The 15,606-nt window shown below is 48.3% G+C and overlaps 1 protein-coding gene across 2 annotated transcripts in view; it reads right to left on the reverse strand.

Annotated features, from left to right (window-relative positions):
- RNF168 (ring finger protein 168) overlaps positions 1 to 15,606 on the reverse strand; it is a 331,361-nt gene that overhangs the window by 261,972 nt on the left and 53,783 nt on the right. For both annotated transcript variants that reach the window (XM_030216565.1, XM_030216564.1), the window contains one exon: positions 7,413 to 7,489. In XM_030216565.1, the coding sequence (XP_030072425.1) occupies positions 7,413 to 7,489 (77 nt within the window). The remainder of the gene's footprint in view (positions 1 to 7,412; positions 7,490 to 15,606) is intronic.

A 15,606-nucleotide genomic window follows, 5' to 3' on the forward strand; every position in this document is an offset into this window, starting at 1 on the left:
CCCAGCCCCCAGCCACTGAAGGCACGAAACGTGCCTATCAGTGAGCGAGATAACCCGGCTGCACTGGGTGCACTTTTTGAAGTCGCTGGGAGGCTTCGATGACATGGGCGGAAAAATCACGCCAGCGAAGTCAAAATTCACGATGATGGCAATGGGCACCAAAAAAGTAGGGAAATACCCATACGGGCGGCCAAAAGGGCCGCTTCCGAAAGCGAAAGGAAACTTCACGGGGAAAAAAACTCGAAAATAAGGCTTTTTTTTTTTTTTTTTTGTAAACTCAAACAACACAATGGAGAAGAAAATCGCAAGACTTCCAAATGGAAGAACGTGGCGAAAGGCTCGAGGGTCTCCTCAGGGCACAGACCGACCGAAAAAACAGCCGTTCTGAGCCACGGAAAAAAGAAGACTGACGAACACAAGCGCGTTCGGGCAGGAAGACGGTCGCGCATGCGCAGTATGCGTGCGCGCGAGAGGGCTAGCAAACACTTTTGCTAGTGAAGGTCTCCGATTGGAGGGGCTGCCGTGGACGTCACCCATCAGTGAGAACAAGCAGCCTGCTTGTCCTCAGAGAAGCTACTTAACGCTATGTCGTCAAATGGCTACAAGAAAGAAAACGGCATCCATATGGTACAAAATTTTCCAAGAGTACTCTTCTCATCCCCCTTCAGCGCTAAAAAACATCTGGAATAAAGAACTCAATTCGCAATTATCTGATGATCAATGGGAAAAAATATATCACTATACAAATCCTCAAAATCATCTGCACTCACTCAATCATCATTTTACATATTACATAGAGCTATGTGGACACCTTATAAATTATCTAAAATAACTAAAGATGTTTCTATTCGTTGCTGGTCTTGTAATAACCATATAGGAATATTGGACCACTTAATACATTCCAGTCCATTACTGGAGGAATATTGGTCCCGCATAGAAGAAAATTTCTCACATTCTGGAAGATCTCTTTAACATACAAAATCATAATTACTGGTGAATTTGGTATTTAATGCTGCATTATCACCGCATATGACCAAATTATTACGTATACTGTTTCAAGTGGCTATAAAACTGATCTGCCAAAATTGGAAAGATTTTATGAAGTTATCTCATGAAATGTGGTGGAATTCAGTATATCTAATCGATAAATATGAAAAAGTGGCAGCTGAGAAATGCGGTTCCCTTACAGCATTTAATAATATTTGGTCTTCTGTGTTCAAATATTCATCCAGCTAATAACAATAAATATTGTACAGGTACTATTCATATATACGCATTAATCTGTAATATCTGTTATGTCTGCATACTCCAAAACTTGTCTGCTTTTATATACTGATATTACGTGTATAAGTCTGAGTACATTGACCTATTTGTTAACTTGTTGTTAAGTCACTGGTATTAAATTTTCTTTATTATTGACTTTTGTGAAAGAAAAGGACAAGATTGAGGATCTAGGGCCTTGCTATCATAACAGACGGCAAACCTCCTCCACTGGAAAGAGTAGCTCTTTTTAGTGGAATCTTTTCCGGAAGTAAGCAAGACTCGGGAGACACCCTCAGAAAGACCCAAGGAAGCGAAGTCTACGCCCTCAACATCCAGGCCGTGAGAGCCAGAGACTGGAGGCTGGGATGCAGAAGCGCCCCCTCGTTCTGAGTGATGAGGGTTGGAAAACACTCCAATCTCCACGGTTCTTCGGAGGACAACTCCAGAAGAAGAGGGAACCAAATCTGACGGGGCCATAAAGGCGCGATCAGAATCATGGTGCCACGGTCTTGCTTGAGTTTCAGCAAAGTCTTCCCCACCAAAGGAATGGAAGGATACGCGTATAGAAGGTCGTTCCCCCAATGCAGGAGGAAGGCGTCCGACGCTAGTCTGTCGTGGCTCTGAAGTCTGGAACTGAGGCAGCTTGCGATTGGCTTGAGTGGCAAAAAGATTCACCAAGGGGGTGCCCCACTCCTGGAAGATCTTGTGTACCACAATCGAATTGAGCGACCACGCGTGCGGTTGCATAATTCTGTTCAAACTCAGCTTTCTTCGGAATGGTGGGATTAGATAAAGGTTTCATCCAGTTCTGAAGCAATGTCTCCCTTAGGACATTATGCAACGGAACAGTGGAAGACTCTCTAGGTGGTGATGGATAGTCGAGGACCTCGAGCATCTCAGTCCTAGGCTCATCCACAGTGACCACAGGGAAGGGAATGGACACAGACATATCCCTTACAAAAGAGGCAAAGGAAAGGCTCTCAGGTGGAGAAAGCTTCCTTTCCGGCGAAGGAGTGGGGTCAGAGGGAATACCACAGGACTCCTCGGAAGAGAAATACCTGGGATCCTCCTCCTCCCCCCACAAGGCCTCCTCCTCGGTGTCAGACATGAGCTCTCTGACTTCAGTCCGAAAACGGGCCCGTCTCAACTCAGAGGAACCAGGTCCTCGATGATGACGAGAAGTGGACTCCCATGCTGATGGCGATGAAGCTCCCTCCATCGACATCGATGGGGAGTCCACCTGAGCGGCAGCCGAGACCGATGCCACAAGCGGTACTGGTGTCGGCGGTTGCACCACAGGGCCTGAGCCAGCTGGTGCTTCCATCAGCGGTGGCGAGGTCCCAGGCAGCCCCGGCACTGGGAGAGAGACTGGTGCAGCAGCCCTTCCAGGGTACCCGGAAGAATAGCTCGGAGGTGCTTGTCCAATGTCTCTGCCGGGAAAGGCTGAGGGGCTGGTGCAGGAGTCGGAGACAGAATCTGCACGGGGATCGGAGGCGGTACCCGACTGCCCGACGCATTGACACCTCTTGGATGGAGGGTGAGTGGTCCTCCCGGCGTTGATGCTTCTCGGGTGCCGAATCTCTCGACGCCTGGGAGCTCTCGGTACCGTGAGAAGAAGGAGACCGATGACTATGCTTCTTAGGTTTCCGTCGATGCACGTCATCGGCGCTCCTCGGTACCGACGAGGAGGACGTGGAATCCACACGTCTCCTCGGGGTCGGGTCTGAGAAAAGGTCAGTTCCGATAGGCCTGCACAGCAGGAGCCTTTGAGGCAGGTGGAAGCCCACTCAACTGCTCACTGCTCCCAGCGAGGGGTGGTCATCGGGCTGTTACTTGCTCTCCCGAGGTTGATGCTATCTCCGATGCCAAAGCCGCCGATACCGATGCTGTCAACGTCAATGCTGAAGGACCGGGCCCAGCTCCAAACAAACGATCCCGCTAAGCTTGCCTCAACACCTCTGTCCGCTTTTTAAGGCTGAGACACAATTTACACGCATTAGGGTTATGCTCAGGCCCAAGGCACTGAATACACCAAGCGTGGGTGTCGGAAAGCGAGATGGCCCAGCTGCACCGACCACACTTTTTGAAGCCACTGGGAATCTGTCACGTCTGTGGCCATAACCACATTCAGACTTACCTTATTTCTGGGGGTCAGCTTCTAAGCTGGCTTCTGCCTATCCTTTCTGGAGTAGTTTTCCTTCTGTGTGCTGGCTGCTTCCAGCATGGCTCTAATTACTCCACTCTACTGCACCTGGGGGTGCTGCCTGAGTTAGCTCTACCTATGTCTCCAACTTGGCTCTGTTTGCTCCTCTGTGCTGTACCTAGGTATTCTAAGTCTCTCTATGTTCTGTGTGCCCTCTGCCTGCTCCTTGGTTTGTGCTCCTCTCACCCGCTGGTGGCCAGAGCCAGTGGCTGCCATAGTTTGTCTTGCTGTTCCTACCCGTTCCAGACTTTAGCTCAGTCCGGTCCGGTTCTTCCAGGCTGCCGGACTTGTCTCTCTTGTTTGTGCCTGGACAGCCTCCGTAGTTGCTTACTGATGGCTGCAGCTGCTCCTCAGGTGTTGAAGGGCTTTATTAATCACTTAGAGACTGCAGCCTTTGCATCGTCTAAGGTCCCTGGTATGTTACAGTGCTCTGTGCACTGCTACCTTGTCCAGTTCAGTGTGAGTTTCTAGCTTGTTACTAGTAGCTTGGGCATAGCTTTTCTTTTTGGCTTGTGTACAGCTTTACTAGTTCTCCTGTGTGGTGTGTTGTGCGAGTTCCTAGTGTATGACTAGTTAGCTTGGGCATAGCTTTGCTTGTTCGCTTGTGTACAGCTTTACTAGTTCTACTGTGTTTTGCTTAGTGTGAGTTTCTAGCTTGTGACTAGTTAGCTTGGGCATAGCTTTCTTGTTAGCTTGTGTACAGCTTTACTAGCTTTCTTGTGTTTAGCTTTCTGGTTTTCCCGTGTGTGTTTTCCTTTGCTTCTGGAGCTTCAGCCCCAGTCCTGTCCGCTGCCAGTACTCCTTGCTACTGGAGCTCCAGCCATAGTCTTGCTACTTGACCTGACCATTGCCTGAATCTGACTACTCTCTGCCTGAACCCCGATACTTGCTGCCTGACCCGACTACTGCCTGAACCCCGATACTTGCTGCCTGACCCGACTACTGCCTGAACCCCAATACTTGCTGCCTGCTGCCTGACCCGACTACTGCCTGAACCCCGATACTTGCTGCCTGACCCGACTACTGCCTGAACCCCAATACTTGCTGCCTGCTGCCTGACCCGACTATTGCCGGAACCCGGACATTCCCTGCCTGTCTGCCTTGCTTTCGCCTAGGTGCCTGAGGACACTTCTGTATCCTGATTCCTGTTGTTCCTGCTTGCTAGTTCCAGTTCCGGTTTTCCTGTAAGCCCTGCCGGCTGCCCGAACCTGAGGGCTCAACCCTCGGGGAACGGTGGCTAAGCGTATGTGAAGCCTAGGTACAGTGTGTGTTCCTGTCCAGCAGGTTCCGGTCCCGTGTGTTCCAGTCTAGTGGGCTCCACTCCAGTGTGTACCATTCCAGTGGGTTCCAGTCCAGTGCGCACCCATCCGGTGCGTTCCAGTCCTGTGTATTCCAGTGCAGAACTCCAGTCCGGGGTTCCAGTCCAGCCTTGCCTCGTTCTCTGCTTTGAAGGTGACCTTGCCTGCCACTGCCGCTCCACAGTAGTGGTCCAAGGGCTCACAAACCCAGTGCTTCCAGGGAAGAAGCCTGACAGAATCCTCGATGTCATTGAAGGAAAAATCGCGGCGGCAAGATCAAAATCTTCGATAGTGGCAGAAAAAAAGCCACAAAACAGGGAGAAACGCGAGCGCACAGCCAAAAGGGCCACGACAGCGGCGAAAGGAAACTTAAAGAGGACAAAACTAGAAAAAGGAAACTCAGGAAAACTTTTTTTTTTTTTTTTTTTTTAGTTAACTGAAACCAGCACAAACCGCGCCTGAAAACAAGAAAAAAAGCAAGAAATCGCTAAACCGGTTTCCGAGGGCTGAGAGGAGAGGGACGCAGCAAAGTCTCTTTCCACTATTGAGGAAACTACACTTCTCCTTTCTTCCTCAAAATGTACCACCTGTTCCTCTGATCCCATTCCCACCCACCTTCTTAATGCCATCTCTCCTACTCTTATTCCTTTTATCTGTCACATTCTCAACCTCTCACTTTCCACTGCGACTGTCCCTGCTGCCTTTAAACATGCTGTGGTCACACCTCTCCTTAAGAAGCCTTCACTTGACCCTACTTGTCCCTCTAATTACCGACCCATCTCCCTCCTTCCTTTTCTCTCCAAATAACTTGAGCGTGCTGTTCACCGCCGCTGCCTTGATTTTCTCTCCTCACATGCTATTCTTGACCCATTACAATCTGGTTTTCGTCCTCTCCACTCAACCGAAACTGCGCTTACTAAAGTCTCCAATGACCTATTACTGGCTAAATCCAGAGGTCAATATTCCATCCTCATTCTTCTTGATCTTTCCGCTGCTTTTGACACTGTCGATCACAGCATACTTCTCGATACCCTGTCCTCACTTGGATTCCAGGGCTCTGTCCTTTCCTGGTTCTCTTCCTACCTCTCCCTCCGCACCTTTAGTGTTCACTCTGGTGGATCCTCTTCTACTTCTATCCCTCTGCCTGTTGGCGTACCTCAGGGTTCTGTTCTTGGTCCCCTCCTCTTTTCTATCTACACTTCTTCCCTTGGTTCACTAATCTCATCCCATGGCTTTTCCTACCATCTCTATGCTGACGACTCCCAAATCTACCTTTCTACCCCCGATATCTCACCTTGCATCCAAACCAAAGTTTCAGCGTGCTTGTCTGACATTGCTGCCTGGATGTCTCAACGCCACCTGAAATTAAATATGACCAAAACCGAGCTTCTCATTTTCCCCCCCAAACCCACCTCCCCGCTCCCCCCGTTTTCTATTTCTGTTGATGGCTCTCTCATTCTCCCTGCCTCCTCAGCTCGAAACCTTGGGGTCATCTTTGACTCTTCTCGCTCCTTCTCTGCTCATATCCAGCAGACCGCCAAGACCTGTCGTTTCTTTCTTTACAACATCCGTAAAATCCGTCCCTTTCTTTCCGAGCACTCTACCAAAACCCTGATCCACACCCTTGTCACCTCTCGTTTAGACTACTGCAATCTGCTTCTTTCTGGCCTCCCACTTAGTCACCTCTCCCCTCTCCAGTCGGTTCAAAACTCTGCTGCCCGTATCATCTTCCGCCAGGGTCACTTTACTCATACTACCCCTCTCCTCAAGACCCTTCACTGGCTCCCTATCCGTTTTCGCATCCTGTTCAAACTTCTTCTACTAACCTATAAATGTATTCACTCTGCTGCTCCCCAGTATCTCTCCACACTCGTCCTTCCCTACACCCCCTCCCGTGCACTCCGCTCCATGGATAAACCCTTCTTATCTGTTCCCTTCTCCACTACTGCCAACTCCAGACTTCGCGCCTTCTGTCTCGCTGCACCCTATGCCTGGAATAAACTTCCTGAGCCCCTACGTCTTGCCCCATCCTTGGCCACCTTTAAATCTAGACTGAAAGCCCACCTCTTTAACATTGCTTTTGACTCGTAACCACTTGCCTCCACCTACCCTCCTCTCTTCCTTCCCGTTCACATTAATTGATTTGATTTGCTTACTTTATTTATTTTTTGTCTATTAGATTGTAAGCTCTTTGAGCAGGGACTGTCTTTTTTCTATGTTTGTGCAGCGCTGCGTATACCTTGTAGCGCTATAGAAATGCTAAATAGTAGTAGTAGTGGCGTGCCCCGCGCACTGGACCTCCCGCGAGACTTTTGGAGTTTGCTAGGGAAACTCTCCGTTTCTGAGGGGCTGCCGTGGACATTACCCATCAGTGAGAACAAGCAGCCTGCTTGTCCTCAGAGAATGGGTAAGATTCCGGTGGGGACGGGTAACATTTCTGTCCCTGTGCAACTCTCTAAAGAAGACTCAAGTTGAACTCCCCTCTCCAGTTAGACCAGCAGGGCTCAAGCATGTTGCAAAGGCAAAATGACCACAGCAACTGCACCTGCTTTTACTAATAACAGTGTTACTAACAAAGATTTTGGCGTTACTTAAGCATATTGTCTGCGATACAGAACAAAATATTGGAAGACCCATAAAAGCCTTACCTTGTTCACTTCAGCCTCATATTCTTCTCTCAGTTCCCCAGGCTTGCTTAGGTGAGGAACTGGGTACACTGTAGAAGCTGTAAGAAAAGTAGAGAGATTTTTAAAAAGTTTAAATGTAGCTAAAACTGAAAACTATACCAAGTTCAGAAGAAATAAATTCTCGTTTTCCAGTCCCTCTCTCCCAGCTGCACCCTAAAATCTTCAATCCAACCTCCCTAAATAATCTACCTGGGTAACTCAAGTTCCTTTACTAGCTGACAGCTAGAAGGAAAATATCCTTTGAGACTGATTGCTTCAATGCTGCCACTGAGGAAGCACAATTCATCAAAAGTATTTGTAGCCACCTTCCTTCATTCACCCCCCTCTCTTCCAAAGCCTGAGCACATCACATGGATGCAAACTGACCTCACACAAGAGATATGAATCCAGGCTTTCTGCATCAAAGCACCACAATCAAGGACCCAACATCCAAAAGGATTTATCTGGGCAGGAGAGGCTCCTGTCTGGTTAAAACCCGCTGAGCTAGCCAACTGCTAAATTTCAATGACAGTGGGTGATAACACTTAATACTGCCTCTGATTACCAGGGTACTGTCTGGTTAGTGCTAGGGTGGCATGGTGTGGAACCGGCATTTAACCCTTTAGCGTTGATATTCAGTCCACTAACCAGTTAGGTAAGTGGATAAAGTTACAACAGCAAAAGGGCTGACCTAACTTTGTCCTGCCAAGCTCTGATTGATAGAGAGAGAGAGAGAGAGAGAGAGAGAGAGAGAGAGAGAGGAGAGGCTGTTAAAACAGCATTAAATTCAATTGAGACTCAAAAGTAACATTAAAAAAAACTGCTATAGTTATTTGGAATATTTAGATTTATATCACCAAGAGGAAAGTTATATTCTTAGAGAATTTTAAAGGTTAAATCAATTGAAAATTCTTTGGTCCCACCCAGCTAGAGAATTCCCTTGATAACAGCACTTAGCTGACACTTTGGGATTTATAATCCCACCCCAGGGTTTTCCACTCATTTATAGCCAAACCAAACCTCATTAACTTTACTCCTCAATCATACTCTTCCAGGCTCTTAACTCCAACATAGTACACCTGTTCATACCCATTTCAACCAATCAGGATGACTTTTATTCTCTGCAATAATTGTGCTGCTTTAGTTTCAAGGCCAACCATCTGGAGACTTAAAGCTTGTCCTATCTGTCTTCAGCTATCTACTTTAAAACAAGAGCTCTGTAAAGTAATGCAAGAATTGGATGCAATTAAAGCAACTTCTAGGACTGTACAGAACAACAACTTCTCACCACTGCCTCAAAAACCACATAAGAACAGATGGTTCACAGTAGGCTCAGGCAGACTTCATCATGTGACACAAAAGCATCCCCCCGCACAAGTGTTGCCACTACAAAATTCTTTTGCTCCACTACAGCATTGTGATGTTCCTGAAAATAAAACTGAGGCAGAAGTAAAAGAAAAAGCAAGGAAGGTGGAACAAAAAGATGAGAAACTACCCAAAGAGAAAAGACACCCCCTAATCACTAAAACCGAAACACATACTAGGAAATGTAGATGGAAAGCGATGACCACAAATGCTCGCAGTCTAAGCAATAAAGTTCATGACCTTCAGGCCCTGATGTTGGAGGCAGACTTGGATGTTGTTGCAATCACAGAGACGTGGCTAAATGGTTCCCATGAATGGGATGCAAACATACCAGGCTATAATCTATTTAGGAAGGATAGAGAGGGTCTTAAAGGTGGCGGAGTAGCTCTGTATGTGAGGAATGATATCACTGCGACTGAAATGACAGGGACCTGGGGAAAGGAAGAAGTGATATGGATCACCTTAAAAAGAGATGGTAGAACCTCTGTCCGCGTGGGTGTTGTCTACAGACCCCCGACACAATTAGAGGAACTAGATAAAGATCTGATTGCAGATATTCAAAAGTTGGGGAAGAAAAGAGAGGTGCTGTTGTTGGGAGATTTTAATCTGCTGGATGTAGATTGGAAGGTTCCGTCTGCCAAATCGGAAAGAAGTAGAGAGATTGTGGATGCTTTCCAAAGTGCTCTGCTCAGACAAATTGTGACAGAACCCAAGAGGGAGGGAGCGACGTTGGATCTGGTGCTCACAAATAGGAATAGTGTGTCCAATGTCAGAGTGGGTGCACACCTGGAAAGCAGTGACCATCAAACGGTTTGGTTTGATATGACAGCTGTAATGGAGGGCGGCCACTCTAAACTCAAAGTCCTAGATTTCAAGCATGCTGACTTTAGTAAAATGGGGGAATACCTGAGGAAGCAGATGATTGGCTGGGAGGATGTACAAGAAGTGGAAGGACAGTGGTCCAGGCTGAAAGAAGTAATAAATAGGGCCACAGACCTTTATGTAAGGAGAGTAAATAAAAGCAAGAGAAAAAGGAAACCGATATGGTTCTCCAAGCAAGTGGCTGACAAAATAAAGGCTAAAGAGTTGGTGTTCCAGAAATATAGAAAATCTCAAGAGTAGGAACACAGGGAGGAATACCGGATGAAACTGAAAGAAGCCAAGAGAGAGGTACGTCTGGTGAAGGCGAAAGCGGAAGAACAAATGGCTAGAAATGTAAGAAGAGGAGACAAAAACTTCTTCAGGTATATTAGTGAAAGGAGAAAGACTAAAAACGGAATTGTGAGACTAAAAGATACAGCGAAACACTATGTAGAAAATGATGAAGAAAAAGCCAATTTGCTTAATAGATACTTTTGTTCTGTTTTCACTGAAGAAAATCCTGGAGAAGGACCGCGGGGGACTGGCAAAAGTACACCTGAGAATGGAGTGGATAGAGCACCGTTCACGGAAGAGAGTGTGTATCAGCAACTTGGAAAGCTAAAGGTGGACAAAGCCATGGGACCGGACGGGATCCACCCCAGGATATTGAGGGAGCTCAGAGAGGTTCTGGCGGGTCCTCTTAAAGATTTGTTTAATAAATGCTTGGAGACGGGAGAGGTTCCGAGGGACTGGAGAACGGCGGAGGTGGTCCCTCTTCACAAAAGTGGTGATAGGGAAGAAGCTGGAAACTACAGGCCGGTAAGCCTCACTTCGGTTATTGGAAAAGTAATGGAAGCGATGCTGAAGGAAAGGATAGTGAATTTCCTGGAAGCAAATAAGTTGCAAGATCCGAGACAACATGGTTTCACCAAAGGGAAATCGTGCCAAACGAATCTCATTGAATTCTTTGACTGGGTGACAGGAGAATTAAATCAAGGACGTGCTATGGACGTAATCTATTTAGATTTCAGCAAAGCTTTTGACACGGTTCCCCACAGGAGGCTCTTGAATAAACTGGATGGGCTGAAGATAGGACCCGAAGTGGTGAACTGGATTAGGAACTGGTTGACGGGCAGACGCCAGAGGGTGGTGGTGAATGGAGTTCGCTCGGAGGAAGGAAAGGTGAGTAGTGGAGTGCCTCAGGGATCGGTGCTGGGGCCGATTCTGTTCAATATATTTGTGAGTGACATTGCCGAAGGGTTACAAGGTAAAGTTTGCCTTTTTGCAGATGACACCAAGATTTGCAACAGAGTGGACACCCTGGAGGGAGTGGAAAACATGAAAAAAGATCTGAAGAAGCTAGAAGAATGGTCTAACGTTTGGCAATTAAAATTCAATACGAAGAAATGCAAAGTGATGCACTTAGGGAGTACAAATCCAAGGGAGACGTATGTGTTAGGCGGGGAGAGTCTGATTGGCACGGACGGGGAGAGGGATCTTGGGGTGATAGTATCTGAGGACCTGAAGGCAACGAAACAGTGCGACAAGGCGGTGGCCGTAGCGAGAAGATTGCTAGGCTGTATAGGGAGAGGTGTGACCAGCAGAAGAAAGGAGGTTTTAATGCCCCTGTATAAGACGTTGGTGAGGCCCCACCTGGAGTATTGTGTTCAGTTTTGGAGGCCGTACCTTGCGAAGGATGTCAAAAAAATGGAAGCGGTGCAAAGAAAAGCTACGAGAATGGTATGGGATTTGCGTTCCAAGACATATGAAGAGAGACTTGCTGACCTGAACATGTATACCCTGGAGAAAAGGAGGAACAGGGGTGATATGATACAGACGTTTAAATATTTGAAAGGTATTAATCCGCAAACGAATCTTTTCCGGAGATGGGAAGGTGGTAGAACGAGAGGACATGAAATGAGATTGAAGGGGGGCAGAATCAGGAAAGATGTCAGGAAGTATTTTTTCACGGAGAGGGTGGTGGATGCTTGGAGAACTCTTTTATTAAAAGAAACGCAAAACAATACTTCAACAAAAGTATGTACAAGCAATAAAAAAACTCCCACATATCTCCTAGACCCTAAACACCTATACAAAGCCAACTAAACCCCCCCCCCCCCCGCCTTAAAAACCCCCACCCTATACCAAACCTCCCCTATGGAGGTTTCAAATGAACATGTTTCCACCACACATTTGCCTTCTGTAACCCTTCCGTCACCCGTTCCCATTTAGCCACCTCCTGAACTCCCCTAATTATGTCCCAACTAACCTGTTCAGCCGACCTGTAGTCCTGGTGCAGGGACACCCCACACCGAGCCATCCAAAGGTAAAACCTGAGTATTACCGAAATGATAAACTCCGTCACCGGATCCAAACCCCCACTTCGCTGCTGCCACCCATAGACCCAATCAGCATATGAGTACGACCGGAAGCTAGAAATGTGCAAAAGCGATGCCACTCTATCCCCCACGGTCCTTGAAAAGGGGCAATCCCGCAAAAAATGGTCCATTGTTTCTTCCGTACCCACACATTCCCCCCTTGGACAATCCCGATCCTGCATAGTCCTATAGTTGAGATTTCCTCTCACATACAATTTCCCATGAAAGGACAGCCAAGCAATGTCCCTGTACTTAGGCGGAATCCGCCTCGATGTAACCAATAGCAAGCCCTGCCGCAGCACCGACCCAGGTGCATCTCGGAGTGTCAGGGGTGCTGAAAAGGCCTGGGCCCGCACCCTTTCCACCCATACCTCCCTGCCTTAATTTCCTCCACCGTGATCCCCCAGACTCTTACCAACCGAACCAACATCCAATAGTACCCTACCTGCATGGGTGCCCCCTTCTTTAAAGCCGCCACCCTTCCCCCCATCCGCCATGGAATCCAAAATCTTTCCCACCATAACAAGACACTTTGTGCCCACCCTGGCGGGTCCCTACCCACTGCCCGTCCCAAATTAAACTGGAGGAATAGGGAACTGAAAAATAACACTGGGTTCACCATTCCCACCCCGCCATCCTTCCGGGGTAAGTATGTAATGTTCCGTTTAACCGGGTTCAGCCGATTCCCCCACAGTAGTTGGAAAAACACACTATACAGGGTAGTATAACAGTGTGCTGGCACCAAACAAATATAACTGAGAAACAGGAACATGGGCACCAGGTGCCTCTTAATCAGCTGAACCCGGTCAGACATTGTCATCCTCCAGCCTTTCCATCTGTCAACCTTGACTGTAGCTGAATGGATGCACCGCTGCCAGTTAAAAGATGCATAATCTCCTTGATCAAAATAAACCCCTAACACACTCATTCTGGCAATTGCGGCCGGAAACCCCCCTCCCAAAGCAAATGCCAGCCCTGGTGTACCCACCCATAAACTCTGACTTTTCTGGAAATTAATCAGTGACCCCGAGGCCCGTGAGTAACTGGAAATCAACTCCTGCAACTTCTCCCCCTCCCTTGGATCCGCCACCCACACTGTGATGTCATCTGCGTAAGCTACCACCCTCAAATGACACCCTGTACTCACCTCCACCCCCCGAAATCCCTCCCTCCCTCCCTGCTCTAAACGCCTAACAAAGGGATCTATTGCGAAGGTGTATAACAGAGGACTTAGGGGACACCCTTGCCGAACCCCTGCTGTGACCCCAAAACTCTTCCCTTTCCAACCATTTACCAGAGGAAAACAACTGGCCCCGGTGTAAAGTAACTGTAACTGTGCCACCCAATCCCTTGGAAATCCATAATGCTCTAACAACCTCCAAAGAAAAAACCACTGTACCCTATCAAAAGCTTTATCTTGGTCTAAAGCCACCACCAACCACCACCAACCTCCCATTCCCCTCCCCCCGGCTGTGCTCTAGACCCTCCCTAACCCATGCAGCCGCCTCCAAGACCCCCCTCCCCTTAACCCCACACTGCTGTGAGACTGCCACCACTTCCTGGACCACTGACTTCATCCTTTTTAAGAGCATGTGTGCAAAACTTTTCCTGTCCCCATTCAACAAGGCGATAGGACGCCAGTTCAACAGGGACCCAGGATCTTTCCCTTTACTAAGCAAAACTAACGCTGCCTCTGTCAGAGATTGGGGCAGAATCCCCTGCTGTCGTGCGGCTTCCCAGACCTGCAACAGAATTGGAGCCAGATGGACCTTAAAAGTTTGGTAATATTCAGCCGTCAGGCCATCTGGCCCTGGAGCCGTTCTTTTCCGTAAGGCCCCGATGGCCTCCTCCACTTCCCCCAGTGTCCAGGGACGCGACAGGGCCTGGAGATGGGGCCCTCCCTTTCCCACCCCTGGTGTCCCGTCGATATAGTGTCCCATCACCTCCTTATCCAAGTGTCCTCCCGAAAAAAAAACGTGCAAAATGTTCTCCTACTACCTTCAAAATCCCCTCCTTCGAAACCTGCACTACCCCCCTTGCGTCCCTTAACCCTCCCACTACCCTCCGCTCCCTCCGCTCCTTACAGCAGACAAACGGATCAGGACTAATCAATTTCCCGAAATCACGTTCATAAAGCAAGGAGGCATATCTATCGTATTGGACCTTCTCTAACTGCGCTTGCAGTTCCAGGATATCCTCCCGCCTACCCCCTGTGGAGAGTAAATAATCCCTGCGTTTCTTAAGTGCCGTTCCTAACCTTGTCCTTTCCCGTCCTTCCCTTCTTGCCTGTTGGGTAAAAAATCTCCTCATGCGCTTTTTGACTACCTCCCACCATTCTCCAATAGAGGGAAAAATACCCTGGATGGAGAGCTGATCCTCCAAGAAGGCCCGATACCCCTCCTGCATTCTCGTATCTGCTACCCATTTAAGGTTGAGCCGCCATAAACCCCTTCCTGGCCTATGCCCCGCCCAACCTCCTACCTCAATTAACACCAGCTTATGGTCCGAGAAGTCTACGTCCACTAATCTGGGGCCCTGCCCGCATGCCCCTTCCCGAACCAAAAATCTATCTATCCTACTCTTACACTGACCCCGTGAAAATGTGAAACCCTGTACCTCAGGGGAATGTTCTATGTGCACATCAACCAGCCCTGCCCCTTTCATTATCCCTGCCAAATGTACCCCATCATACCTCACCTGCGCTGTCCTCCCCCCACTATCCTGCCTCCTTAAAATAGTATTAAAATCCCCCCCCCCCCCAAACCACCTGACGTGCTGTATAGAGATAAGGTTTAACTTTCCCAAACAACGAGGAACGTTCCTTCTTACTTTGAGGCCCATAAATATTAATAATCCGCAACGCCACCCCTGTGCCACAACACATCTAACACCAAACACCTCCCTATACCTAACTCTATCACTTTTTGAATATCTACATTATGTGTTTTAAATAAGATCCCTACCCCCCCATACCTTTCTCCTGCCAAACCCCAAACCGAAGGTCCCCATCTCCAGGCCCGTTGTGCCCGCCTAATCGCTTCTAGCGTTTGTAGCCGTGTTTCCTGAAGCAGAATACAGTCTGCCTGTATCTTAGAGAGGCCATCAAAGGCCAAACATTGCGCCCTCTGGGAAGCCACACTCGCCACATTCAATGTGGCAAACAAAAAAACAATTCCTGCCATTACCATCATTGAGTAGAAGGTATCCTCTGCTCACCTCCTTCCTGCATATCTGCCCTCTGCAGCACCCCACTACCAACGCCCTGCACCCCTTCTGCAGAATCCCTTCCTTCCTCCGCCCAATCCCGAACACCAAGTTTAAAACCCTTATCCTTCCCTTCCCCCTCCCCCCTCCTTTCTTCCTCCCCTTCTTCTTCTTAGAGTCATCCAGACCACCATCTCCCCTCTCACAAAAGAAGGCCCCCACCCCCCCTCCCCTACTTGCTCCCTAACTCTGAGCTGCTCCCCTGCCCCCCCCACCCCCCTTACCTCATTCCCATCACCCCTTTTACCCTGTTCCTGTCTAGATCTGATCCTATCAGACCGCCTCTTAATCCCTTCTCCTTCTCCTGT

The sequence above is a fragment of the Microcaecilia unicolor genome, chromosome 10, assembly GCF_901765095.1.
Source record: "Microcaecilia unicolor chromosome 10, aMicUni1.1, whole genome shotgun sequence".
NCBI lineage: Eukaryota > Metazoa > Chordata > Amphibia > Gymnophiona > Siphonopidae > Microcaecilia > Microcaecilia unicolor.